The 27,036-nt window shown below is 39.2% G+C and overlaps 1 protein-coding gene across 1 annotated transcript; it reads left to right on the forward strand.

Annotated features, from left to right (window-relative positions):
* Positions 1 to 990: 990 nt before the first annotated feature.
* Positions 991 to 27,036, forward strand: gabrb3 (gamma-aminobutyric acid type A receptor subunit beta3). Its single transcript, XM_032572438.1, has 10 exons — positions 991 to 1,070; positions 1,152 to 1,243; positions 1,385 to 1,452; positions 13,167 to 13,387; positions 14,523 to 14,605; positions 15,011 to 15,148; positions 16,066 to 16,218; positions 19,486 to 19,730; positions 22,277 to 22,360; positions 23,571 to 27,036. The coding sequence occupies exons 1-10, from the start codon at positions 991 to 993 to the stop codon at positions 23,916 to 23,918; spliced, it is 1,512 nt and encodes a 503-aa protein (XP_032428329.1). The 3' UTR covers positions 23,919 to 27,036.

Consider the following 27,036-nt stretch of genomic DNA (forward strand, 5'->3'; position numbering starts at 1 on the left):
TACTGGCTTTCAACAGCCGGCTCTCTTCTTTCTGTTTTTCCATAAAGGCAGATTTGTGGAGTGCATAACTCATAGTTGTCCCGCGTAAAGGTGGTAGAGATATGCATCAAAAAAAGAAGAAAAAAAAAAAAGAAAAATTGCGGATACAGTTGAAGCAAAGTGTGGTTCTAGAAAGTTTGAACTCAGAAAGGCAATATGCAAATGCACAGCACAAGATTTTATTTGTGGAACATTTTTGAATGTGCATCATTTTCCTTTCATCGTCACTCACAGTCCCAATGGAATACACCGCAGTGTGTGGCTGTAATGGGACAAAATATTGCAAGGTGCGAACAACTTTTGCAAAGAAACAGAAGTAGATACACATGGAGGCGTCGACTTAAAAGCAGCACTGCAGCTTTTACCGACTCTTGTTCTGAGCCTGTACATTAACAATGATTTCACTATGTCATGAGAATTTGTCCCGTAGCATCTGCAGCTCTGGTCCACACCGTAAAGAAACTGCGGCTGTAGATTTCTGGAGTCACGTGCTCTAATAATTAGACATGGCGCTTACATCGTTTTCTCAACTCTGGAAAACTCCTTTCAGCCGCCTTTCTTTTTCCCTTTCCCGTGGCTTTTTCTTTTTTTTTTTTTTTTTTTTTTTTTACCGAGAATGACTTGTTATTAGAACACTTTTAGCGCCAACAGTGAACACCAGACAAAAACTCCCCGTAGTTCGCGCTAAAAGTGCTCGGAAGCAGCCTCCACCCAGGATGTTGCTGGGAGTGCGGAGCGGCCACCGCGGGGCGGCTGTGCGCGGCTCCGCCGTCGTCTCACACAGGGACGGACCGTCCAGGTTACCGCGCCTGTGTCTGCTGGAGGCTGGCAACACAGACTGACACAGAGGCAGGAGTGATGTGGAACAACTCCCACCTTAGCTAGGAGCTTCACTCGCACCTTCATTTGGTCATTAAAAATAGCAAAAATCACTGAGAGAGTCCATAAGGGATGTGGGGGAGCCAGGGCAGGGGGCTGCTGGACGCCGTTTCACTGCCGCTGGTCGTGGCTGTGGTGTGCTGCGCCCAGAGGTGAGAGTGTCTGTGGGGGGTCCAGCCGGACACCAAAGTGTTCTCCACCAGGACTGACCGCCTTTGTGTGTTGTTTTTCAGCGTCAACGAGCCGGGAAACATGTCGTTTGTCAAAGAAACTGTGGACAAACTGTTGAAAGGATATGATATTCGTCTCCGGCCAGACTTTGGAGGTATGACTCAGGCTGTTTATTGCTATTGTTATATTTCATGTCGATGTTTTCTCCAACTGTTCTTTTAATTTTAGGACTGATAAGCCACCCTGTTAACAATTTTCCCATTATTTTATTGTATTTTGTTTGTTTTCATTTTAGGTCCACCGGTTGCTGTTGGCATGAGTATTGATGTGGCTAGCATAGACATGGTATCAGAAGTTAATATGGTAAGTTTATACCTAAACTGTTTGAGCTAAACTTTGACCACATTCTGCGAGATGGGTCGAGTTGCTGGAACTGAGTTTTAAATGGGCAGTATCATGTAAAATCGACTTTTTTTTTTGAGCTTTGCATCATGTTATCATATTATTCCCTCATCAAAAACATACCTAGAATGTTGCCTTGATTCTTTCATGCGTGTTTGAGAAATCCTTTCATCTTCCCATGGCAACCATTTAGCTTTGCAAATTGCTTGGGAAATACTGAGTGCCACCTGCGAGGATGAAGCTCCTCCTCTGAGGTTTACAAGCTTCCGCCTTGCAGAGCAGCACTCTGCCTCAGATCAACGGCTCAGCTCCTTCAGACTAGCCAGCAGCAATTAGCAAATGCCTGGAGGAACTGTGTATCTGCTTTGAAGATGGTCAGTGAAAAGTCCCATGTAGGCTCTGGTTTTCAAAGTCTAAAGTAAACAAGCAAATTATCCCCCATATCATTACACCGCAACCATTGATGTAAGCCTAAGGGAGTCCATGTCTTCCTGTTGTTTATGCCAAAATCTGAGCCTACCATCTAAATATCACTGAAGTTTTGACTCATTAAAGCAGGCAATGTTGAACAATTTGTCATCGTCCAGTTTCGGTCAGGCTGTGTGATCTGTTGATTCTGTGGTCTGTTCTCATTTGGAGCGTAACAATGTGAACGTCTAGAATTATGATTATTGTAGCTAAATCCATCGTCGTTGTAAATATTATGTTTTTGTTACAAGAACCAAGAGAGCACAAAATGACTGGTATTTTCATATGTTCTTGAGGCTCTTATTGTGAAGGTTTTCAGGAAGTCCCGTCTTTGTTTATCTGCTGCCTCCTGTTTTCACATAGTGGTCGTTTGACAGACTACAAAAAGTACGTTGTTTTGTCCGGCCGAGTTTAAAAGCAGAGCCTCTGCTACGATGCTGACAGTCCAAGAAAATTTAGAAACAACTTAAATAAGCAAACTTGGTAATTAAAGTTACTTAGAATTAGCTGTCAGGGTGATTTTGAGGCAGAAGATTTGAATTGTGTTGTTGCATGCGGTGAGACAAAAAGAAATCTTTAAGAAACCTCTCATGATTTGTCAGACGGACAATGAACCAGGTGCATTTAACACTTGGTGCAATTTAATAGCTGAAATATCCCAGTTTTAATGAACATCAGAGAATCCGCATTCCTATTTATTGTTATTATTACGGTTAAACGGTATGATTTTAATGGAAATTTTCTTTTAAAATTGTAAATTTCAACAGTAGAAATGTTATGTTGGTAATCAGTAGAACAGATGATTGCTGGTAGCAGTAGGATGCTGCTGTGGCCCATCTGCTTCAAGGTCACAGTGTTGTGTGTTCAGAGATGAGATTTCTGCACACCTTTATCGTAACAAGGATTTCTTTTTTCTTTTCATTTTTTTTGAGCTGCTGTTGACTTTCTGCCATCTCAAACCAGTCAGCCATTCTCCTCTGACCTTTGACACCAGTAAGGCATTCTCATTCACGTAGCTGCTGCTGGATAATTTCTCTTTTTCAGAGCATTTTCTGTAAACGTGAGAGATGGGAAAAACCCTGTAGATCAGCAGTTTTTGAGGCTGATTATAACACGCCGCATGCGAAACGACTCGAACCTCCTGTTTTCCTCCATGTTTGAGCCACATTTAATCGTCAGCCATGTCTAATCGAATTCTGTCCTGCTGCAATCCTAGCCCGTGAGCCTTTTGTAGCCAGAGCACTACAAAGGTTTATGAATAATTTAGCAACAATTTACAAGCACCAACTGCATGTCCTGGCAGAACATGCTAAAACTCGTGCACCACCCCGCTGTAAGTGCCAAGAAAATCACCAAGTCAAAGTAGCTAGCACCGCCAAACCTCCTCCACCTCCACTATATGACCCTCTGGTCTGTTTATTCACTGTAAATGTGCATTACATTAGATTTGCATGTCATTCGATTGACTATGGTTCTGATATGTCACATAACCAGTTGAGGTGAAATCAGCAAACATCACAAACGGAAAACACGCATTAAAGGAAAACCAATGACAAACCTCAAAGAGGAATATAGATAATTCATAGTTTATGTCCTGAAGCCCGTCATTATCCTCGTTGCCATTTGCTTCACATTAGCATCCGTCAACGTTTCTGGACCGACATATGAGACGTATGAGAAAAAGTGAATTTTTGCAGTTTAAAAAAAAAAAATGTATCTATTCAATTCAACCTCAAAGAATAATTTAGTCTTTCATATATGAAAGTCATTTAATTTAAGCTTTTTGTTCTTTTGTAAATCCTTATCAGACTTCATTTTTTTCGAGCTTCCACAAAACATTGTGGAAATTGAACAATAATGACTTTTTTTTTTTCTTGGCTGGTCAATGCTTTAGATGGATTGCAAATCAAGATCAAGTTTTAGATTTGAGCCTTTTTTTGATTAAAGGGTACATAATGCCGTAGGCATAATGTCTGACATTAGGAGTTGAAGTTGTTCCGGGTTGAGATTAGGTCATGTTGCAGTCAAAGTGCCTCATAACCCAATCTGGGAATGGAATGACATCACACCTGAGTTGAGCAAGTCAGAACATCAGAGGAATTTTATGACAATTTCAATTTGGTGCTGCTGGTTGATCTGATAGAGTTTGTTTTAACTCTTATTTTTAATTATTTCTTTAAGTGTTTAATTAGAGTTTACTGGAATTATATATACACAATTCTTATATTGGTGCATTGTTTGTTAGTAGACAGTGCATGATGACTTGTGTGGGATAGAAAACTTATTGGATGTGAGCGGTATTGACTATTGGCATATAGTCAATGTGCCAATCAAAAATACTTCATTGATCCCAAAGAAAAATTCAATAATTATTAATTATATACTATACATTTGATTTGATTTAGAAGAAATTGTTGACTTCTACCAACAAATTAGTTTTAACAGTAATTAAAGTGCAAAAAGTTTGTTTCATAATGAAAAGAACAGGCAAACGTTACAGTGCTAACTTGCAATAGAAACTGTAATAGAATTGACTCTTTGCAGATGATTTATGATTTTGTGAATACCCTGCACGAGACCAAATGTAATTCAGACAGGAAATGACTTAACACTCTGGCAAAGTGACGTATTCCTGATTCATCGTGGGCATATGTTGAAAATGATACGCAGATTTGCATTCGTATCAATCGTCGACTGGTTTATTCTGAACATTTTTCATCATGTATCAAAAAAAAAAGAGCGCTTAACTGGATAAAAGCAAAGGCCACCCCCACTTTTAACTTGGCTCTCGCTGTCCGCTGGGCCATGTGAAAGGATGCCGTCTCGTCTGTGGTGATCGGATCAGACTGTCTGTGCTAATGGCTCCGGGCATGCAGATGGGGACCCAGGAAGTGCATCTACCCCTCCAGCCTGAGGAATGGTCTCATCTAGAAGATAACACCCCCCCCCACCACCCTTGCACATCCCCTCAAATGGCCCTTGAGCATGTGTTAAAAACGATCCGGCCCTGTTAGCGATAATGGAGTTGCGTCTTCTGACTCGTGAGGCAGCTAAAAATAGCCTCAGCATCTTGATGGGCTATACATTATCAAACACACAGGATCACTGACAGCGCTGCTTTAACTCCACCTCAAAACATAGGCTTTTATTTTTAATGCCTGCAGCTACTATATGTATGATTTTACCATTAGTTTGTTTATAAAGTCTGTCAGTCAGAGAGGACTGACTGACAGATCCACCCATCTGCACGTGTGCGGTTAGCAGTGATCACTCCCGTGTTGCCAACTTAGTTACTTTGTCGAGAAACTTTTCAGACAAAAGAATCGGCCAAAATCGGAATCGGTAGATCAGCAAGCCTGTCACAGTAGCAAAGTTTGCCTGACGATAAATTGTCCCAGTAGTTATTGCGATAAACGATAATATTGTTATTTTGAGACCATGTTCAAGTGATATAATGTCAATGGCGAAATAATGCAAGAACACGTTCTCACAGATGAGTAAACCTTAGATTCTAATGAACATTTAACACTGGAACTGGAGGACATTTTAAAACATGTTAATTAATCAATTAATTAGTTGATGTGATGAACTCCTGAAGGTGAAGTTTCGGAAAGAGCAGGAGCTTCTTTAAGAGACACACGCCCAATTTCAAGTTGTTGAATTAAAAACTCAAATTTCTTTAAAGTAATATAATATACACGTACAGCACTTTTATAACAACTCTGAGTAACATGGTAACACTTTATTGTGCTATAAAAATGCACTATATGCCTGGAAGACACATAATACTGCTCCCTTAAGGATTGTGATTAGCCAGAAACACGACTACTGCTTCAAGACATCTGACTTTTGATTATGTCCCTTGCTGTCTGATGCAGTCTCTCTGCAGAAGAGTGAATTTCACCGTATCCTGACCAAACACAGAAAAGCCGTAGTCCAATTTAAACATAGCTTATGCTGCAGAGTTAGAACAACAGCAGATTCAAGACGGACAAAAAATGAAGTCGCCTATACAAGACATAACATGATAAGTAATTGGCAAGAAACAAGCAAGTAGTTGCATGTTTCTATACCATGTGTAGCAATTGACCTGTTTTCTATTAAGGTACCAAAAAAAATAACACTTCCAATCTGCAATATTTGCTACTTTTATCTATTCCTACTTCATATTTACTTTACGTAATTGGCAAATAAAAGACAAAAGAAATGGGACATATACAACTATTTTAGATCTTACCCACAGTGCAGAAATGCCCCCCTGTCCATGAAGCTCCTAATCCAGTAAAGCTCCCAGAGGTGTTTTTTACACACCGCCTCAGTATGAGTCAGCTGAAAGACAAATCCATCATGTGCTAAAACGTCCTCATCCATTTTGACACTTTAACACAAAGCAACTTTCTGCCTGAAGGAAGCGTTACCCTTAAAAACCACAGATGTTCTCCAGGATTTTAATGGAGGGGTTCAGTTAATAAGTCAGACACACAAAGCGGTAAAAAGCTGCAGGCTCCAACTACTCATAAAGTAAGAAGAACTCAGCTAGAAACCCTGGTGTAGCAACATGCAGAGTTTCACACTCCGTTACACAATGCTAAGATGTGAGCCAGTAGGAAAAGAAACCCCCTTAACTCCACTCTGTCAGGGTGCTTAACGCTGCAGGATGTAACTTTTGCAAAAATATCTTTTTTCCATATTTGTTAAAACTGTCACCATGTCGTGACGGTGTAATATGAGACAGATAATCTGTGAAAAGATCAAACTCCTCCCCGAGCTGTGCTATTACCATCTGATTAAATGCACCGCTCTCAGTCAAAAACAACCAATCAGAGCCAGGAGGAGGGTCTTAGCGCTGTCAATCAATGCTAATGATGAAAAAACAACTTACCGTTCAAGGAAAACCGTTTTTACGCCTTCATTTGTGGCCATATTTACCACAGATAACTAGCCACACACGAGCACTTATGACTGCGTAGCCATAAATGCTAACTAGCCTTAGCTAGCCTTAGCATTTATAGTGGTTGCTACACATGAAGCAAAGAAGGAAGATAGAAAGATAGGAAAAAATAAAGGGAGGGAAGAAGGAAGGAAGGAAAAAAAACAAAGCTACTAGGAATGAAAGAATTTAGATTTTAACATTTATTTTTCAATGAATATTCATTATGACATTACATTTTACACCCAAGAAACATTCACATAAACACAGAGTTAAAAACTAATTGTCCATCAACCACAGAACACATGACATTGTTAAAACGCCACTGAGAGAAAAACTCAGTCTGGTTACTCATCATTGAAAGAAACACAACCTCAGCTTTTAGCCATCAAAGCAGACATTTTTCTGTTATTTTCCACTCAGTAGCTTCTTTTATTTGTACAGCCTGCACCAAATATGAAAGCCATTTGAGACAAATCAGCCTTTGCTCTATATTTAACCATAACTTGTCAACTTTTTCAACCCTTTCTACTAATATAAATGGGAAAATGTGCTTGTACTATAAAAAAACTTAACAATTTCTACTTAGTAGCTTTGTTTATTGTATAGCCTGCTCCAAATAAAGAAAGAGGTAGCATGCTGCTGACCTTGATCTGCTCCACGAGACCCTCTAAAGACCCAGTTCTATCAGATGTTTAACTTCTGTTTTTAGTCAGCGTAATGAGGCTGAATAAAATTATCTAGCTATACACCAGGCCGAAAAAACTAGATTCACTATAAATAGTTAAAACTTGGACCTCATGTGTCCACTTCATGTAACAGAAAGAAATTTAATGGATGCAGAGGTAGAAATCATCAAATGCACAAAAAGCCATTGGCTTGCACTTGAATCCTACAGAGAAGATGTGACTGCCTCGTGAAGCGATGATAGACACTCCTTACACAGGGCAGGAACACTGAGTGCTATTCTTGTACTCCCAGCAGATACGGCGGTGTTAAGTCGACATAAACAGTCTTTGACTGGCACGCAGGAACCATGTCTGAGTATGAGATAGTGAACTCTCCAAACTGAAGATGACGGGCTCACCCTCCCACCGGGTCTCATTTAGTCTCTGTTGCTGAAAGCAAATGGTTTTCAGGGTCCCCTGTGGCCTGCATAACAAACAGCAGCCTAAACCAAAGTCCGTCTGCAGGCATTTTTGCGTTCAGCTCTTAGAATATCTGTGTTTGTAAGCAATTTTTAGATTGCATGAAGGTTTGTGTTAACGTTGATTTGCAAAGTGAAGGTGATGCTGAAGTATGTGGCAAGTCTTAGGAGTTTTGTTGTCATCACTGGTGCTTTATTTGTTGAACACTTAGCACATAATGCAAAGGAATGCATTACGTGCAGAAAGTACACTTGCATTAGTTTAGGTTTTATGTTCGTCCATTATTCTTTAGGACACATTCACACTAGTCTTGTTTAGTCTGCTTTAATCAAACTCTTGGTCATTTGTCTAGAAAGTCCGATTTGTTTGGGGAAATGCGAACGCACAATCAAACCAAAAAAGCTAACTCTAGTCTGCCTAAAAGCCTAAGTCTCTCTTTGGTTGAGGTGAATTCTAGTGCAGTTCGAATGTATATGTGAACATCAAGTGGATCAGAGACCGCTCCAACAGCAGGAAGTGGACTACAGCAGAGGGCATTCTTGGTAAATACAACCAACAGAAACGTGTGGGTCTAGTGCTAGCTCGAGAAATGGCTTGTGGTCTTTCACCAAAGACGAGAGAAATCCTACAGTACAACTGCTAAAATCTGACGCTACTTCGTTTTTGATTACATTGCATGAAGAATGAAGTTGCGCTCATGTCTTCTTCAGAGGTTTTTGTGTCGTTTCCTTCAGTGGTTCTTGTTGCAGCGCCACCACAGGTGAGGAGGGGAACAGTTTGTTTTGAAGGCTTTACCATTTGAAAGCAAACGACACCAACTGAGAATGTAGCAAATATTGCAGTTTTGGTCCTGAATTGAACCGAGTCCGTCAGACTATCAGGTGTGGAAACACCCTTAATCTCCTTTATGGTTTGGCCATGTTCATGTTAAGGCTTGACTCTCATATGGACTTCTCTGTTGTTTTTTGTCACATTTGAATGTTACAGATTATCAAACAAACATTAATATCAGACAAAGATAATATGAGTAAATACAAAATATTGTTTTTAAAATGCTGATTTTTTTTTTAGAACAACATTTCTAAACTAACCTGGTCCTACCGTATGTGAAAATGTAACAGCCCCCTAACCTCTAAGAACCTTGGATATCAACAACTCCAATCCACAGTCAGAAAGTCCTGGTAGTGTTCACCACGGTTCCCTGTTCTCTCCATTTGTGAGTAAAGGCTCTCACTGTGGCTCCCAGAAGTCCCAAAGCCTTAGAAATCACTTTGTAACTCTTCCCCGATGTCAATGTTTATGTTTCTTATCTTTTCTTGAGTTCTGGACGCGTTGTTTTCTTTTTGGCATGTTTTTGCAGACTTCCTGTTATCAGACAAGTTCTGTTCAAGTTTCTTCATTCCAGAGGTAAACAGGTAGCTTGTAAAATTAAACTCAAAATAATGTGGTTCATGGAGCTAATTCCAGTGAATAGATGAAAGTCTAATTTGTAAACTTCATTTTGTATTTACTCAAACTATGTTTAATGGTAATAAAAATTTTAAAAAAACGTTTGTTAATCAGAAGCAGTAAATTTGAACTAAAAGCAAAAGTAGCAGACATCTGCTGGGCATAAGTCTGTTTTCATTGCACCGTGTTAACAAGGGCCGCCTCTCTCTCCCTCCTCAGAGGGTTTGTTGCTGTTTGGACTCTAGAAATCTGGTTACACATCAGTTTTAATACAGATGTTGTCTTTCACAGTTATTAGTTTGTGAATTTCCTGTTTCATTTGATGAAATCCATTTATAGTCATCATTCTCAAATGTTGCTTGAGTTAGGAGATGAAATTATGACAGAGTCAAATCTAATTTCCCACACACTAAGACATTTACATTATTGGGGTTTAGCACTTAAATGGGCGCTATGTTTCTTTTACTAATAATAATAATAATAATACAGAATAAGCTAATAAGGATATTATAAAATGAGGGAACATCGATGTTCGTCCCTGCAGCGACTGGGAATACGCCATTTTTAACAGTGGGGCCGTTGCCTCTTTTGACCCAGCTAAAAGGCCTAATTTTAGTGTTTAGCTGTCCTACTTGTGTGCACTAAGAAGTGCATTGTTGGACTTCCCACTGCGGATCTCCGTCTCAGGTTCTCGCTCCATGTTTTCCTCTAAAATAAAAGCTGAACTTGCTATAAAAGAATGCCATTGATACATTTCAAGGGAGGGTTCCCCATAACTAACCCCTACCTAAAGCAATTTTAATAATAACCACATGCAAGTAGACACTGTCTGAAGTTTCTTCTTTTTACAGCATTTTATAATAAAATTGGTTGATTTTGTTCTGCCAGAACAAAACAAAAACATAGGAACAACGGGGAACTAACCCCGCTCTCACTCCTCCCTGTTGTACTGTGAGGCTGAATGCTGGAACAACAGACAGGGGCTGATGAGCTAACGGTTTGCAGGTGTGAGGGGAGCCAGCAGAAATCAGACTGAGAGAGAGAGGCAGCACGGGGCGAGGGCGAGCTAATGAGGAAACTAAGAAAGTCTAGGAGACACAAGGAGAAAATAAACACTAAATCACTAGTTCACTAAATAGAAATGAACTAAAACGGAAACAAGGCAGATTTAATCAAAGGAAGAAACTAAGGAACAAGGAATAATAATGACATAATCAAAACCCCAGAACTACTGCTCTAAAATAAAGTAAACTTGACTAATCTAGAGACTGAATTGTTCACCCCACAAAATACCTGTGAACACAGATTATCAAATGTTTTTCTAAGTTTTCCCAGGATTGTGATATTCTATATTTTAATCTAAACCATTCCATTATAGCTCTGGTGGTGTGTTTAACCAATAACTAACTTACAGATTTTCTTCCATTATTTCCCTGTTTCACACCATCCACTTTCCTTTCAACTGATGAAAAGCATCATAAAGCCTGACAAATGCTGCCACTCCCATGCAGCATTTGTCAGGCTGCCTGGTGTCTTCAGGGTGTCTCGTCTGATCTGACCAGTGTACCTTGTAGCTTCTGCATACGACATTTTAGGGCTTACCCTAAAATGTATGTAGGGATTTCAGAATAAACAAGACTGGATAGAGATGAGAAAACACTTTTCTGAAGGGAGTTGTGTGAAAAATAATAATTACAAACCACACCCAAGTTAATGAAGTTAGAAAATTCCTAATTTTGTTCTTTGTGTATCAGGGGTGTAAAAAAATCTCCTGATTTTCTTTTTTTTTTTAAACAACCAAGAATGCATTTTGTAAATGAAACTGTTCGGTATCAAGGGAGGAAAAAAATTGCAACCCTTCATGGCTCCCTGCGAGAGAAAAAAGTGATTTTCGGTGGTGACTAACCGAGGCCTGGACTGTATCCCACTCGGACCAGATCAGTGAAGAGATATGTTGGAGCTTCTGCTTCGGAGAAGCCGAGGTATCGTTTTAGGGGAGCTGCTGAAGTGGGATCTGAAGATCTTAAGCTGTTTAAAATAGCCACAACCCAGACGTGGAAGGAGTGTGTTGGTAGAACTTCTTTGCCGAAGCGCAAGAGCTGTTGTGCAACGCTGATTCATCAACCCACATATGCAGAACGGCGTCCTGCCTTTACAGAAGCCATGAGGGAGTCCGGATGGGGGGGAAGAGTATCTCTAAACAAGGAGGAAAAACAACTGAATAACCCCATCAGCACGAAACGGGTTTCGAGAAAATACGGTGGATCCACTGCACAGTCATCATCTAGTCTGACAGATGAAAACGCCCGCTGTGTGGTTTAATAAAACAAATGAATCCCGCACAGTAAACAGGGACAAGCTTTCAACACACTGGAAGAGACACTTATTGTACACAGACTGAATTATTTATAGGACTATATCTGGATCATATTACATTCTCAGATCGCGGAGTGTGATTCATTCAGCTCAAAACGAGCTGGAAGTTCGTCAGTCCTCCCTGGAGAGAATGCGCTTTTTACGCCCGGGTCGTTTCGTCCCGACATGCTGCTTCGGTGTGAGATTTTTGCCCGTTTTTTGCAATGCTTCATCCTGTAAATGTGCCACTTCAGCGAGCATTTTTGTGTTTTTATTTATTTCCCCGAGACCTGCTTATTTATTTAAGAGAGCATTAGTCAGCAGAACAAAACCAAGAGAGTTTGTAAAGAGCTCCATTAAGAGCCAGGAGAAGCTATTGTGTTTGATGGATGAACTTATGGTAGGTTTCTGCAAACGAAAGTTGAATGAATGATTCATGCCTCTGCAGGTATGGCTGGTAGTAATTAATAATATCTATCCATATAAAAAAAAACCCATTATTGATCAGCTTCAAACTGAATTGATTGTGTTGTTTCAGAGTTTGTCTTCAAAGCTTGTGAACGATTGCTGTAGAGTTTCCACCAGAAAACTTGTTAAGCCTGGTGGGGCGGTCATCCACTCTCAATAGAGAAATGTCTGTTTTTGAGTTAAAAATGTTTAAAGTTGACTGAAAATTTGGAAATATGGCCAGGTAATTATGTGTTATTGGAAGACATTTTTAGCAATACCTTAACACCAACTGTAAAGGCTTAAAAAACACGCAAACATAAAACAATACAATTAAAATAAATATAAATTTTTTGCACTTCAGCTGTTTCATCCTAATTACAGTGTCCAAAATGTTTTGATCCTTTATCTGTGATTTGTCAGTTTATGTGCTGTAGCTGTTGGCATGTAGACAAAAAAAAAAAACAGGCAGTGGTTATGGAGTTAGTGATGTATAAAAATGTTGTAATAAGTAAATGATCCTTAGACTGGTGGAGGCGCAATTAAAGCCTGGTGGCCCGCCAGGCTTATAATACACTGGGGGAAACTTTTCTTATTGTGATTTAGATTATTAGATTTCTTATTGTGTTGGTTCTGAAAATATGATTGCTCCTGGCAGATTGTACTTATTCCCATAAATATCACTTTTCTTTCCTGTAAAAAATAAATGGCACCAAGCTGCAATCATGATGTGCTGAATTTCTGCGATTCATCTAAAAAAAAATTTAGATGAGTTTTTTTGTAGCAAATTTACTCCTCTTTTATTTCTGTCTACAGTGGCACTAATACGCCATCGTGCTGTCTTAAGGTACATGACTGCATTCCTTTATTTACCACAGGACTACACACTGACCATGTACTTCCAGCAGTACTGGAGGGATAAGAGGCTGGCCTATGTGGGGATTCCCCTCAACCTGACACTGGACAACAGAGTAGCCGACCAGCTCTGGGTCCCAGACACATACTTCCTCAACGATAAGAAATCCTTTGTGCACGGGGTTACGGTTAAGAACCGAATGATTCGGCTCCACCCAGATGGAACCGTCCTCTACGGACTCAGGTGAGAGCCTTTAGGTCTTTCTGTGAGAACACACATCTAATATTGTTTAAAGTTAGCAGTTTTGACATGTTTATTCAGGAGAGGACTAGCGACTGTTCCTCAGTCCACTACTCCTAAGTATGTTGTTAAAGGTTTAATGAAGAAACGCTGTTTTGATAATGTGCTGAAGGCGGAGTTTTGGAAAGAGCAAGAGCTTCTTAAAGAGACAGAGGCCTAATTTTAAGGCATTCATTTTCTAAGTCAAGTTTCTTTTAAGTCATGTTTGACATTGTACTTTTATAATAGCTTAAGGTAACATAGTTTCTTGATTGCACTATAAAATGGCACTATGTGCCTTGAAAATACATAACACTTCCCTTTTAAAACGATATCAATTAAGAAATATTTCCATTGCTACATATTTTTCTCTAGGTCTGGGCAATAAATTGGTATAATTAAAAAGCTGAATTTTTGGTTCTTTGAACGTTTCATTTTTGGAAAATCAGGATTTTTTTCACCAATGTGCTTTTTTTGTTTCCATAGTTGTGAGTAATGTCAGCACATGTAAGGCCTGTCATTTTGTTTGACGACCATGTTTTTCTAATTTAGGCTGTAATTGTTTTCAAGTATGAGAATAAAGTCATAATATTAGTAGAATAAAGTTGTAAATATATGACAACTCCAACACAAATTGAGTTATAGAAATTAAACTTTGGTATGAGTTTTACAGATAAGTAAAAACTTAACTCTGTGGAAGCATGTTTGTCATTAAAAGCAACTTTTTGTCTCTTAATTTTAAGACATTCTAGTAAAATTGTGTCTTTATTCTTCCAATATTATGACTATATTCACTATAGCCCGGCCCTTCTACTCCGTTGTTCAGCTCACAGAAGGAATGACTGAAATAAAAGCCACTTTTGAAATTATATTCCATAATTTGTATTTTCTTGAAAAAACTCTGTTAAAATCGTAATTTGGATCTGGAATGAAAGAATTTTATTTTTAAGCCATATGTTCCAGCCCTACTTTTCCGACTTATTTTGGTGCAAACCCAGAACATGTCAGGTCGCGCCCCACTCCCTTCTACTTTTGCTTAAGCTGTGGCTCGAGGTCGGATTTTCGTAATCACTTCCCCACTTTTCTGTTTTTGCGTCAGAATCACGACGACGGCGGCCTGCATGATGGACCTGAGGCGCTACCCGCTGGACGAACAGAACTGCACTCTGGAGATTGAAAGTTGTACGTCTCGAGCCTCTTTTGCTTAGTAGAAGAAACAGGGGCAGATGGTCTCACTTTCCCATCACTTAAAATTATGAAGAGTGCAGGGAGCCTCATAAAGAAGACTCTTACACTCATCGTGGGGGAGACGGAAACTGCACAGGCAGCAGAATTGCTCTGGATTTATGTACCTGTCATATCTGGGCGATATTACTGGTGGCTGCCTCTCTAGCTAAACTTTGTCCATGCAGACTGGTTTTAGCATTAGCAAGCTCTGCTTTGTGAGGCTGCCATCTGAGCGGACATTAAAGTATTGACAGCTATAGATCACATGCAGCCATTTTCATCTCAGTCAATCAAGAAACAGATTCATTTTGTCCGTCCACCTCATGAGAATCACACCTTGTTCCTGGTTTTTCCTCACAGACGGGTACACCACAGACGACATAGAGTTCTACTGGAAAGGGGGAGACACGGCCGTTACCGGGGTGACCCGGATCGAGCTTCCACAGTTCTCTATAGTCGACTACAAGCTCGTCTCCAGGAACGTGGTCTTCTCCACTGGTAGGTGGAAGGGAGTCGGGACAATGGTGGTCAAAGGTTGCAGATCAGATCTTACATTGTGTCTCTGCCAGAGGCGGGTAGAGAACCCAAAATTGTCCTTGAGTAAGAGTAGCACTACTTCAACAAATTTCTACTCAAGTAAAGGCAAAAAGAGGAAATTTTACTCAAGTAAGAGTAGCACTGCCTCATAATAAAGTTGCTGAAGTAAAAGTAAAAAGTACAGCTTAGTAATACCCCTAAAGCTAAATGTAACTAGTTAGTACCCAACTCTGGCATTTGCTTGTAGCTTGAAGGATTAGAGACAGCATACAGAGGCTGTGTGTGTCCCTGTTTGTCTTGATGAATAATATAGTATAATATAATCACACTGCTTTTACCTTAAGCAATAAATTATTTTCTCTTTCTGTTATTAGAAGGAAAGGAGAGCTTGTTCTGCACAGTTAATTAGAATGTATTATGTACAGAGGGCTACAAAATCTTGCTAGCCCTGTTATGTTTACAGATGCATCTCAATAAATTAAAATATCATCAAAGAGTTTATTTAGTAACACAGGGAAACTTTATTGTGCTATATAGATTCATTACACACAGAGCGATTTATTTTAAGTGTTTATTTCTGTTCATTTTGATGGTTATGGCTTACAGAACATTAGGTTTTCATCCAAAATCTGTGTTTAATAAATCCATATTGTATATGTTTTCCTGTTTGAGCTGATTTACTAATATGAATAAACTTTTTTTAATGATGTTCATACAAATGTAAAACACCACCCAGCTTTTAAATGCTCCTTATTTGGTCAAATCTCCTTTTTTTTTTTTAAAATCAGAGTATTCAGAACTTTGACACCAGTCCTCAAATCAAACCAAAGTGACTGGCGAATCAAAGTCAGCTGCTTCCTCTTCCTCTTGTCTTGCAGGTGCTTACCCTCGCTTGTCACTGAGCTTCAAGCTAAAGCGAAACATCGGATACTTCATCCTGCAGACGTACATGCCCTCCATCCTCATCACCATCCTGTCCTGGGTGTCCTTCTGGATCAATTATGACGCCTCAGCTGCCAGAGTGGCTTTAGGTATGATGTGACCCGAGCAGGAAATGTTAACATACTGGTGTTTGTTGGAGAAGAAAATAGACAGATTAAAATGTACAGTAAGTAGAGAAAGGAATGCCAGGCAAAAGCACTCACATCCGTTGACGTTTTTGCATGTTCTGTCATGTTGTGAACGCAAGCTGTATTTTATTAGAATTTTATTGCTAGCCCAACACAATATAGATCAGCACTGTAAAATTGAAAAACATACAGAAAATATTCAATGGTTTCACATATTATATGTGAAACCCATGTCATAATACATTCATCGTTCATTTGCATTTGTTCCGAGGAGGATTAGGGTCACTAATAAACAAAAAAGAAATTTTTCTCTCCAAATTCTGACTTTTTTCTCAGAAGATCAAAGTCAGAATTCAGAAAATCAAAGTCAGAATTCAGAGATCAAAGTCAGAATTCAGAAGATCAAAGTCAGAATTCAGAGATCAAAGTCAGAATTCAGAAGATCAAAGTCAGAATTCAGAAGATCAAAGTCAGAATTCAGAGATCAAAGTCAGAATTCAGAAGATCAAAGTCAGAATTCAGAGATCAAAGTCAGAATTCAGAAGATCAAAGTCAGAATTCAGAAGATCAAAGTCAGAATTCAGAGATCAAAGTCAGAATTCAGAAGATCAAAGTCAGAATTCAGAAAATCAAAGTCAGAATTCAGAGGTCAAAGTCAGAATTCAGAAAATCAAAGTCAGAATTCAGAAAATCAAAGTCAGAATTCAGAGGTCAAAGTCAGAATTCAGAAAATCAAAGTCAGAATTCAGAAAATCAAAGTCAGAATTCAGCAGATCAAAGTCAGAATTCAGAAAATCAAAGTCAGAATTCAGCAGATCAAAGTCAGAATTCAGAGATCAAAGTCAGAATTCAGAAGATCAAAGTCAGAATTCAGAGATCAAAGTCAGAATTCAGAAGATCAAAGTCAAAATTTAGAGTAAAAAAACTTACAGTTCTGAAATTAAAATCAGAATCCTGAAACAAAAAGTCAAAAAAAAATTTTTTATTCAGTTGTTTGTCCCCATCAGCCTGTCTGAGGCTGCAGCCTTGTTGTGTAATAAGATACTCATGTAGATCTACTGATCTACTGGCACTGGGAGTAATGGTGCTTTCAGATTGGAACATCCTTACAGGAAGAGTCTTTATAACAGTTAGAAAGTTATACATTTACCGAAAGCTCAAAGTCCTCCACTTACAGAGTGAAAATTCAAACTCGGCTGTTTCCATTCGAAGCAAAGTTCCAGAATCGGTGTCAGCTGTGCTTTCTGAAAACACAATACTCCTCCTAACTCGATAGCCTTAATGGAAACCCTCATTCAGCTTTGCTGCGCTCTAAGTGCTCCCCGCGTTAGGAAGAGCACATTATGGCAAGCGATTATTAAATCTCAGCTATGCGTACAAAGTGATGAGACGATGTGGAGTATTTCAGGAGCTTCTGTGGACAGCCGGGTTTGGAAGCTCCTCCTCAGACTCGTAGCTCTGTAGGAAAGCAGACTCCTGCCGTTCGTCTCCTTCAGTGCCATCTCCTGGAGAAGGCCGCGGTCTGAGGCGGCGCAGGATCAGTGAAAGTTAGTCGCTGAGCTGTCTCAGTTCAGTCACAGTGTGGGTGATGATTCACAAATGTCTTCTTTTCTACTGCTGGTGGGAACCTGTAGTTATCTGGCATCATATACAGTACATTGCATCCTCTCATCATCAGGATTATTATCATATTAGGTGTGGGCTTTTAATGATGTATTTGAAAATATCTTTTTCCCCATGTTGGAATAATGATGATATAAGAGCTACAAGCTTGAATTTTTTTCTCTGCTTCCTATGCATTCAAATATGTACATATAATATGAATATATTATGCATATTTTACACATTTTATACATATATTCAGCTGTATACAATACATACCCCCAATAACTAGGGCTCTATGATATGACCTAAATATAAAATGTAAGTCTTTTTTTATACCAAATTTGATTTCCAATTTTATTAAATTTTTTCCTGATTTCTACACTTTCATAAAAGTATAAAACTTTTATTAAAAATGGTTTTTGACATATTTGTTAAAACTGTCACCATGTCGACCGTATGTTATGAGACAGGTAATCTGTGAAAACATTGATCTCCTCCAACTCTTCTCTGTGCTATTATCGCTGAAGAACTGCACCCCTTCCAGTCAAAAACAACCAGTCAGAGCCAAGAGGAGGATCTTAGTGCTGTCAATCCCCCTTATGTACTCGCTGCTAAATTTTCTAATAGCAGAGATTACAGGAAAACCGTTTGTCCACCGTCATCGGTGGCAATACTGATCATTTATGACAGGCTATGCAAACTGTAGGGTAGCAGAAAGCAAACGGGGAGGTAAAAAAAATATATATATATATATATAATTACATACTGCAGCTTTGACATAAATTACAACTGACAAAACATATTTTCAAAAACTGGCTCCTATTTCAATCATCCCCTCTGCGAGTTGACCAAATTCAAAGTCCAAATAAATGCAAACTGTACAACACGCTTGTCAAACAAGATGGTGGACCTTGGAAACCCACGGAGGGCATTGGTGGTGGAAAAAAAATAATCCAGATTTTCCAGAAATTAAGTCTTCAAAAGCAAAAAAAAATTGATGAATAAATCAATAAAGTGGATTTATTGCTCTGCAACACCAGTAGCATTTGGAAAAATGTCCTTCTAAATGTTCCAGAGAAATATTAGAGGGATTGTTTTATATGTACTTTTGAGCCTGTATGTATAATTTTGAATATGCATAGATTAGATTAAGCACATTTACATCCAATACAGCTAGATTAAATTTAGATGAGTTGTTATTCTTAAAATAATAATAACATAATTACAGTTGTTTTATAATCATTTCACCACAAAAAAAGAATAGCTTAAGTAAATAATTCATAGCTCTAGATGAATATGATATTCATGACATTGATGACTATATGTAAACATCTTGCCAGCACTTCCCCCTTTCCTGTCAGCCTACTTTCATATAAGGAACACTAGAGCCCACAAAAGACCCCCTGGAGGGGGAAATATATATATATTTATTAGGGGTTTTTCTTTTTTAAGGAATTGACTTTTTGTATCAAGTTGGATGCTTAAAAAGGGAGGCGCTGTGAAAAGGTTTTCAGAAAACATTTGACGGAGCGGGCAGCGCAGTGACCAGTGGCAATAGCCTCCAGGCTGACATTTGTCGTTGCTTTGGGATTCCCCTGCTAACCGGACTGCGATTCCCTCCAGGGATCACCACCGTGCTGACCATGACGACCATCAACACCCACCTGAGAGAAACCCTCCCCAAGATCCCCTACGTGAAAGCCATCGACATGTACCTGATGGGCTGCTTCGTGTTTGTTTTCCTGGCGTTGCTGGAGTACGCCTTCGTCAACTACATCTTCTTCGGACGCGGTCCGCAGATGCAGAAGAAACTGGCTCTGAAGGCGATGAAGGCAAATAATGAGCGCGGCAGGTTTGACCAACCCAAGGTGAGAATTAGCAAATTGATGACAAAGTGGAAATTGCCAACATCGTGCTACTTGTGTTGTTGTTGTTTTACTTTGCGTGGAATCCAATATTGGCAGCAATAGCAAAAATGAAAATGCATTTGAATGTACTTTGTTCTGCTTCAGCCTGGAGTCATTAACGTTAATAAAGTTACAGCAACTTGCGGTTAGATTAGATGTATTTTTTCCAAAAAACAAATGGACGGAAAAAAATTAAATGGTAATGATTTGCTTCATTTACAATTTTAACTTACTGCAGTCTCTGCTGTGGGAAACTCCTGACTGCGTTGGTTGTTTTTTTTATTTTTTATGGTGACAGAGTTTGTGCAGCAAATTATTTAAGCTGCTGATTCAAGCTTTGTCATCACCGTTGATTGGTATTTACTGCTGCAGGCATATAGCCTCCATCTTTACAAGTCAGCATGGAAGCAATAATCTTATCTGTAGGTTAAGAGCCAAAGTGACAATGGAGACTGCACACACTTAGTTGTAACAGAAGGATGGACTATCATGCGGTTCTGGTCAGAGGTCAGAGGTTTATATCCATTGACAACAAATCGTGGGTATGGCCATGAATTCATTTCAGGCTATTAATTATGCATTTGTGCCTTTCTTTCTACCTCCAGTGTGAAACACCAAACTTCTATACATTTTAAAAACTGTTTTATTGATTGAATTTTGTCTCATATCCTCAGGGTCAGAATTATGCTTTCATGCTCAATATCTACATACACCTTCTAGGCCTGTAGCGATAAACGGTAAATCAATTAATTGTACGATAAATTAAAACTATCGACGTCATTTTAAGTATCTGCATTATCGTCTCTTCAGCCTTTTTCTCTTTCTGTTGATGACACCGAATGAAAAAAGGCTCAACTCCAGTGCTCTCCACTGACCCTCCCTTCCTCATTTTCCTTAGTGTAAAGCCCAGCTCACACGAGCTGTCGGCAGATTGTCGGCCCATTTTCAAAACCTGACAGATCACACATTACCCGACAGAAATCCTAGTTATAACGGTTCGATCGGGTTCGTTCCTGCCATGTGGTGTCCAACAATGGGAACAAAATAATGGCTACAAGTTCAGTGAACTAATTTTAAAACCAGGCATTAATCAATGCTTTACTACAATCTACCTGCAATGCATGTGGCTAGTGTCAGTCCTGACTGAATGAAAATCATTAGAACCTATTTAAGTCATGTTAACGAAGAACAGCTGAAAAGTTACTGGGTTTATCAACTGCAGTAGCAATTTCGCTCCAACTTCTCCTCTTGTCATTTCTATATTCTTTGCATGTTAAATAAACATTAATGTTGTTTCCACGTATCATCTCCAATGTCCCCTGGACTTCGTGTTGCGCCGTGTCAGCTGTTTGGGATTCCCCTCCGTAATTTCCCCTCAGAAAGCATAGAAGAGAATCCTCGCTTTCTGATTGGCTGCCTGTCACATTCAACAGGCTGAGTTAAGATCCCAGTCGGGGAAAAGCCCTGATTTGGATCGGAGCTGCAACGATGATCTACCATAACACACCACACAATCTTAGAAAGACCAACTTTCTAAGATTGTTGTAAGGGGAAAAATAGGAGCAAGAAATCATGTAGTGTGAACTATTGCATCAGGTAGTCGATGTGCCCATTTTCTCTATTTAAATCTAATTATTACTGAAGGGCAACATAATATACAGACTTCATAATCTGCACTCTTTTGGTTGAATGCAGTATTTATTTACACTTTGGCTTTATGTTGTTTAGTTTTTTTTCCAGTACATTTTTTGTTAATGGAGACTGAGAATCCATTTTGTTTTTGTTTTTGGTTGTTTTGTTTATTTTTGTTTATCAGTTCCAGTGTTTAGTGTTCTTTTGAAAATAAAGTGTATCTATCTTTGGCAGGAAATCACATGGATTATTATGTCATTTTCAGTGTAAAAAGGTCTTCAAACAATATTATCGTTTATCGCAATAATTTTTGAGACAATTAATCGTTCAGCAAAATTTGCTATCGTGACAGGCCTAACACCTTCACTATTATTTGCTTAATTGAATGTTGCAAGCTTTTCACCCGTTCCTCGTTCTGGTGGGGGTCGCACTGACCCCGAGGGAGCATCGATGAGGTTTTGTGTGTGTGTGTGGTTTTGAAAACGCGTTCAACCAAATATTATGATGCCTTTGCATATATTTAATCCTGTACGTATAATTTAGGGAAAATTCACAACTTTTGAATCCAGTTCTTGTTTCATAAAAGTAGTTTGGTAAAATTAATCCACCAGATTGAATGGGATTCATGTCTGTGATGAATCTATGTACATTTCTGTCTGTAAGTACATTATTCATGAAAATATCCACAAAGAAGAATTTTAAGGAATGAGATTTTAAACATAAGAGTAACAGTGACTCTAGTTCAATCGTCCCAGTGTGAATCTTCTATTGGGTGGCCTTCCTGACTCCTTTAAAGCTGAAATGCCATAAGAACCTTCAGTGCCTACCTGATCAAAACTCAAAGGACATTATTTCTGTTTCTTTCGTCTGGCTAGTCCATTCCGGAGGGAGTCAACTGGAAGACCTCGTCGTCTCTTAAACAGTCCAATCAGGTTCAGAGCCGCCGTCACTCGCGTCAGGTGAGCCTCTGCCCCAGCCAGCTGGGTTTTAAAAACCATCATTTAAAAACATGTTTCAGTTCCAATTTAAAGCTGCATTATGTCACTTTCATCTGCCTTCTCTCAGTGCAAGCTAGAAACAGCCAATCAGAGCCAGGGTCCGAGTCTTAGCGCTGTCGATCACAATCTTGCTTTCTGCTACGCTACCGCTTCTCCCTGTCAGCAGAGCCTGTTGTGAATGCTAAGGCTAGTTAGCATAGCCACCGATGATGACAGATGAATGTTTTTTTTCTGTAACAGCAAGTTGTTTCTCTGCCATTAGCTCAGTTAGCACCGTGTACCTGAGTTGATTGACAGCGCTAAGATCCTCCTCCTGGCTCTTCTGTTTGGTTGGGAGGCGGTGCGTTTCTTCAGATTTCCTCCACCAGGGAAGAGGTGGAGGAAATCGATCTTTCCACAGATTATCTGTCTCATCTTACACTGTCACTGTCATATTTTAACAAATGTGTAAAAAACGTATTCTTAAAACACTAAAAAAAATTCTGCTTTAAGCTGATTTTTTTTTTGCGTGTTGTCAATCACTAAGTATGTATTTTGTTTAAAGCTATTTTTTGTTTGTGATTTTTCTTCATTGAATTGAATAAATTTATGTACGGTACTTGTACAGCTTTTTACTAACCAAATTGGCCCATGTTGCTAAAGTGAGTCAGTTATTGCTAAATACATTTGTATCATAAACTTGAGTCATACCAGATTGGACTGGAAAGAGTGTCAGTTTACCTTGTCTTATATATCATCACCTTATTCAAATAATGACCCAAGTCATTTTTTGCCAAAAGTTCTTTTTCGTCAACAACTAAAAAATAAATCACCATCTCTTTCTTTCCAAAAGATGTTTTAGACAAAACAAAAACAACACTTTTGGCCATTATTTGAGGAAGGTGACAGTATAGAATTTGTTACGTTACAACGTTGTGCCCTTTGTATTTATCTTGGCTTCCTGTGATTTATGTCTTCCTGTGTGGAAAGCTGCACTCGCCATGACAGTAGTAACAGGGTCACCCAGTGCAACCTTGATCTGATTTGTGTGAAGTGATTTAACTTTGGGACAGAGGAACCCTTCTCTCCGAAGGCCGCTCTGCGTTTTATCCCGTCTGTGATGTCATCGAGGCCGTTTTTTTTTTTTTGTTTGTTTTTTTTAAACCCGGCTGCCGTCTGCGTTTTCTCCCAGGTCGACTCCCACGGGAACATTCTGCTGACGTCCTTGGAGATCCACAACGAGGTGGGGAGGAACGAGGTCACCACCACCCTGAGCGAGACGCACAACTCCACCTCCATGACGTTCGACAACTCGGGGGTCCAGTACAGGAAGCCCAGCGCGCCCAACGAAGCGGGCCGCCACAGCCTGGACAGGAACGCACAGTTCAAAAAAACCCGCCTGCGGAGACGATCGTCGCAGCTCAAAATCAAAATCCCCGACCTCACCGACGTGAACGCCATCGACAGGTGGTCGCGGATTATATTCCCCTCCGCCTTCTCCCTATTCAACATCATCTATTGGCTTTATTACGCCCATTAACACACTGTGGTTTTGTTTTGTTTTTCTTGTTTGTTTTTTTTTTAAACCCATCTTTGTCTCGGTCCGCTTCTGGAATCGGAGAGAACGTTTCGATGCAACTCCCCTAACGTGGTAAAAATCCCAAACATTTCTGGGCGTAGCGAGTGCAGACTTTGGCCGAGAGAGCCGTCACTCAGACTGCGCGACGTCACGTGGGTTTTTACCGGGGGATAATAAAAAAAAAAAGACTTGCGTGTACAGACCGCCACCTTCTGCTGCGAACTTCTGTGAACAGCTGGGAGACGAAACATCTTTGCACCGCTGGAGATCTGTTGCTAGGACACCGGTGTTTTTAACGTGATCGCATTATCGCAGGTCTCTTTATAACAATGATGAGGCTTTGTTTGTCTACAAGTCTTCACTTTGGCTAATGTGGACACTCGGATTTCTACCTGCAGACTAAAATCTGTCTTAATCTTTGGATGTTTTGGAGAAATATTGTGGTTTTTAGCTCAGTACAAGTGAAATCCCGTCTAGTGAAATCACTGATGAGTCTTACAGTGCCTTGCAAAAGGATTTAAACCCCTCGAATGTTTCCACATTTTATCACATTTTAACCACAGATCCGAATGTGTCGATATTTATTTTATGTGATAGACCAACATGCACAAAATTGTAACATTTTAGGGATGAGATAAACAATTTTGAAAATCTACATGATTCCATTGTTGCTCTGGCTGAATGTTTTAGGTCAAAGTCCTACTGGAGGGTGAACCGCTTTTCCAATTTCAAATTTTCTGTAGCTTTAAACAGATTTTTTTTTTTTTTTTTCAGGATTGGCATCCAGATAATCTCGTATGCAGTTCCTTGGTGTTCATGACGCTGTTCGTTTTCTAACAAACTTCTTCACGGAACAGCTGGATTCAGACTGAAATTAAATTACACACACATGGTTTCTGTTTACTAACTAAGACTCCCGGTTAGACTGTACTCCAATTTCGTTTAGGGCATTAGTGTGTCGATCTATCACATAAAGTCCCAATAAAATCAAATAAAGTTTGAGTCTGGCATGTGATAAAAGGTGAGAAGTTCAGGGAAGTTTGAACGCTTCTGCAAGGAAAGGAGAGCCAGCAGCTTGCTGCGTAAAAAAATGGAATCGGGTGAGAGTCGGCGACAACGTTGCCAAAGATCCAAACGTCTGGCGTTGCTTTGCTTTGGAGTTTATACCACTAAGCGGTTCTCTTGCTCTTTAGCTCGCTTGGACCTCTGCAAACTTTCTGAAATGCAATGTACCAGTGTAAAAGCATATTCATTGTTACATGTTACTTCACCTTAAAATTCCTACTGTTGTTACTGCAAGAAAGGGCGATCACAGCCAGCACATTACTGACTCCTACTTTTCTTATTCTCAGCCCATCAGACAAAGAAAGCTTGGAAATATGTTTACATAAAAAAAATTACAGATGATGGATTATCTGTGTTTGTAAAAAACAAAGCAAAAAAAAAACCCCTTAGGTTTAATTTGGTCTGTCTTACCTGAAACAATTGATGTCATTGTGTATTTGATGCTAACTTACACTATATAACATGTCTGTTCAACACCTGGCAAAGTATCGCCTATGTTTTTGCTTTGTGTAACATACAACATACAGCTGGAAAGGTAAGGTATTCATTATCAAAAGAATGCCAAGCCAACAACAACCTAAATGTTTGGCTAAATGCAACTATCATTTCCATCATTAGAATATAAATATATATTTTTTCACCAATATTTTTGGCTAACAATCCAGTAACGGGGCTCTTATGACTTGGGCAAAAAGGATAGGCCATAATTCACTTTAGATGGATAATAAATAAAATGAGCATTATCTTCATAACACCTTAAAGGTCCATCAACTTCAGTGTGACCTGTCAACGAACTCGAAACTGACTGACTCCCTGCGGTGAAGTGCCCTGTTTTATAGCCACAGGCTCCGCCCACAAGAGTACAAACTAAAACAAAACAATTAGCTCTAACTCAAATAAGCTCTTATCAAAGTTTAAACAAATAAGAAAATAAGTAAACAATCACAGAATAGAAAAAAGGAACCTGTAAGCAAAATGCAATGCTCAGTTTGTCACACTTCCAAAAAGAATTAGGCAGGAAAGCAGAAAACAAAGACAGCAGGTCCCTACGAATGCTTAGGCACCGAAATGGAAATTTGGGCCGGCATCAATATTCGATATCATTTCTTGAATATTCGATATTATTTTAGAACATATATTTTACATCCTTTCCGACACCTTAAAAAAAAAAACCCTCACTGCTGACTTCACCTTCTCTGCTTCAGTTTATTTTGAAAAATGTAGGGTTTTTTTTTATATTGGTTGTTAATATTGTCTCAGTCGTATTAATCTGGCGGTGCTGATACGTTACATAATGACTAATACCAGCTGATGCCGATGTATCGTTCAAATCTCAACTAATAATGGAAGTAAATAAAAACGAATTTACTCCTTTCCCAAGTCAAACAGAAAAATCCTTTCAATAAAACCTTTATTATCTTTTGTACTGTTAACAACTCTGGGCAAACAGCTGGCAACACATCAGGCTTTGATTAGACCATAAAAAAGTTTTGATTAAGCTCTAAGCTCTGACTGGTCTGTCTTCTGATATCTAGGCTGAGCTTCCTGTTTTAATATGAAGCTACATAAACAGACGTCTGGCTGGAAAAAAAAAAAATTTCTTCTTTTTTTTTTTTTTTTACCAGATGTTGGGTTCATATGAAAAAAAACCTTTAAATTATTTCCCAATTTTGTCATCATGCTTTCTGTACCAATCTATTCTTGATATTTCTGGTGAAATTATTTACGGCGAACTTCACACTTTTCTTTCTTTTAGTCTCATTACATGGTGTTAGAGCAGTGACCGGGGCTGCCGTTTGAAAACTTGCCTTCAAGCCGTTTTCCTCGAAGCCTGGATGTACATACTGTGACAGAACATTTTCTCTCAGCTCCACTTAACTCACATTGGCTATCTTGTCATCATTGTTTTTGCTCAGTGATTTCCAGCCTTGCCTTGTTTCGTTTTTGTTAGTCCTCGCGAAATATTACAATTTCCTGTTTGTGATTGAAAAATACAAAAATCGAGCAAACAGTC

This window comes from Xiphophorus hellerii, chromosome 9 (assembly GCF_003331165.1).
Source record: "Xiphophorus hellerii strain 12219 chromosome 9, Xiphophorus_hellerii-4.1, whole genome shotgun sequence".
NCBI classification, from domain to species: Eukaryota; Metazoa; Chordata; class Actinopteri; order Cyprinodontiformes; family Poeciliidae; genus Xiphophorus; species Xiphophorus hellerii.

Bases quoted from the DNA above. Each gene is read 5' to 3' on its own strand.
- gabrb3 (XM_032572438.1), top strand. From the start codon at position 991: ATGTGGGGGAGCCAGGGCAGGGGGCTGCTGGACGCCGTTTCACTGCCG. The intron at 14,606-15,010 runs GTACGTCTCGAG...TTTTCCTCACAG, and splicing joins CACTCTGGAGATTGAAAGTT to ACGGGTACACCACAGACGAC. The intron at 15,149-16,065 runs GTAGGTGGAAGG...CTTGTCTTGCAG, and splicing joins GAACGTGGTCTTCTCCACTG to GTGCTTACCCTCGCTTGTCA.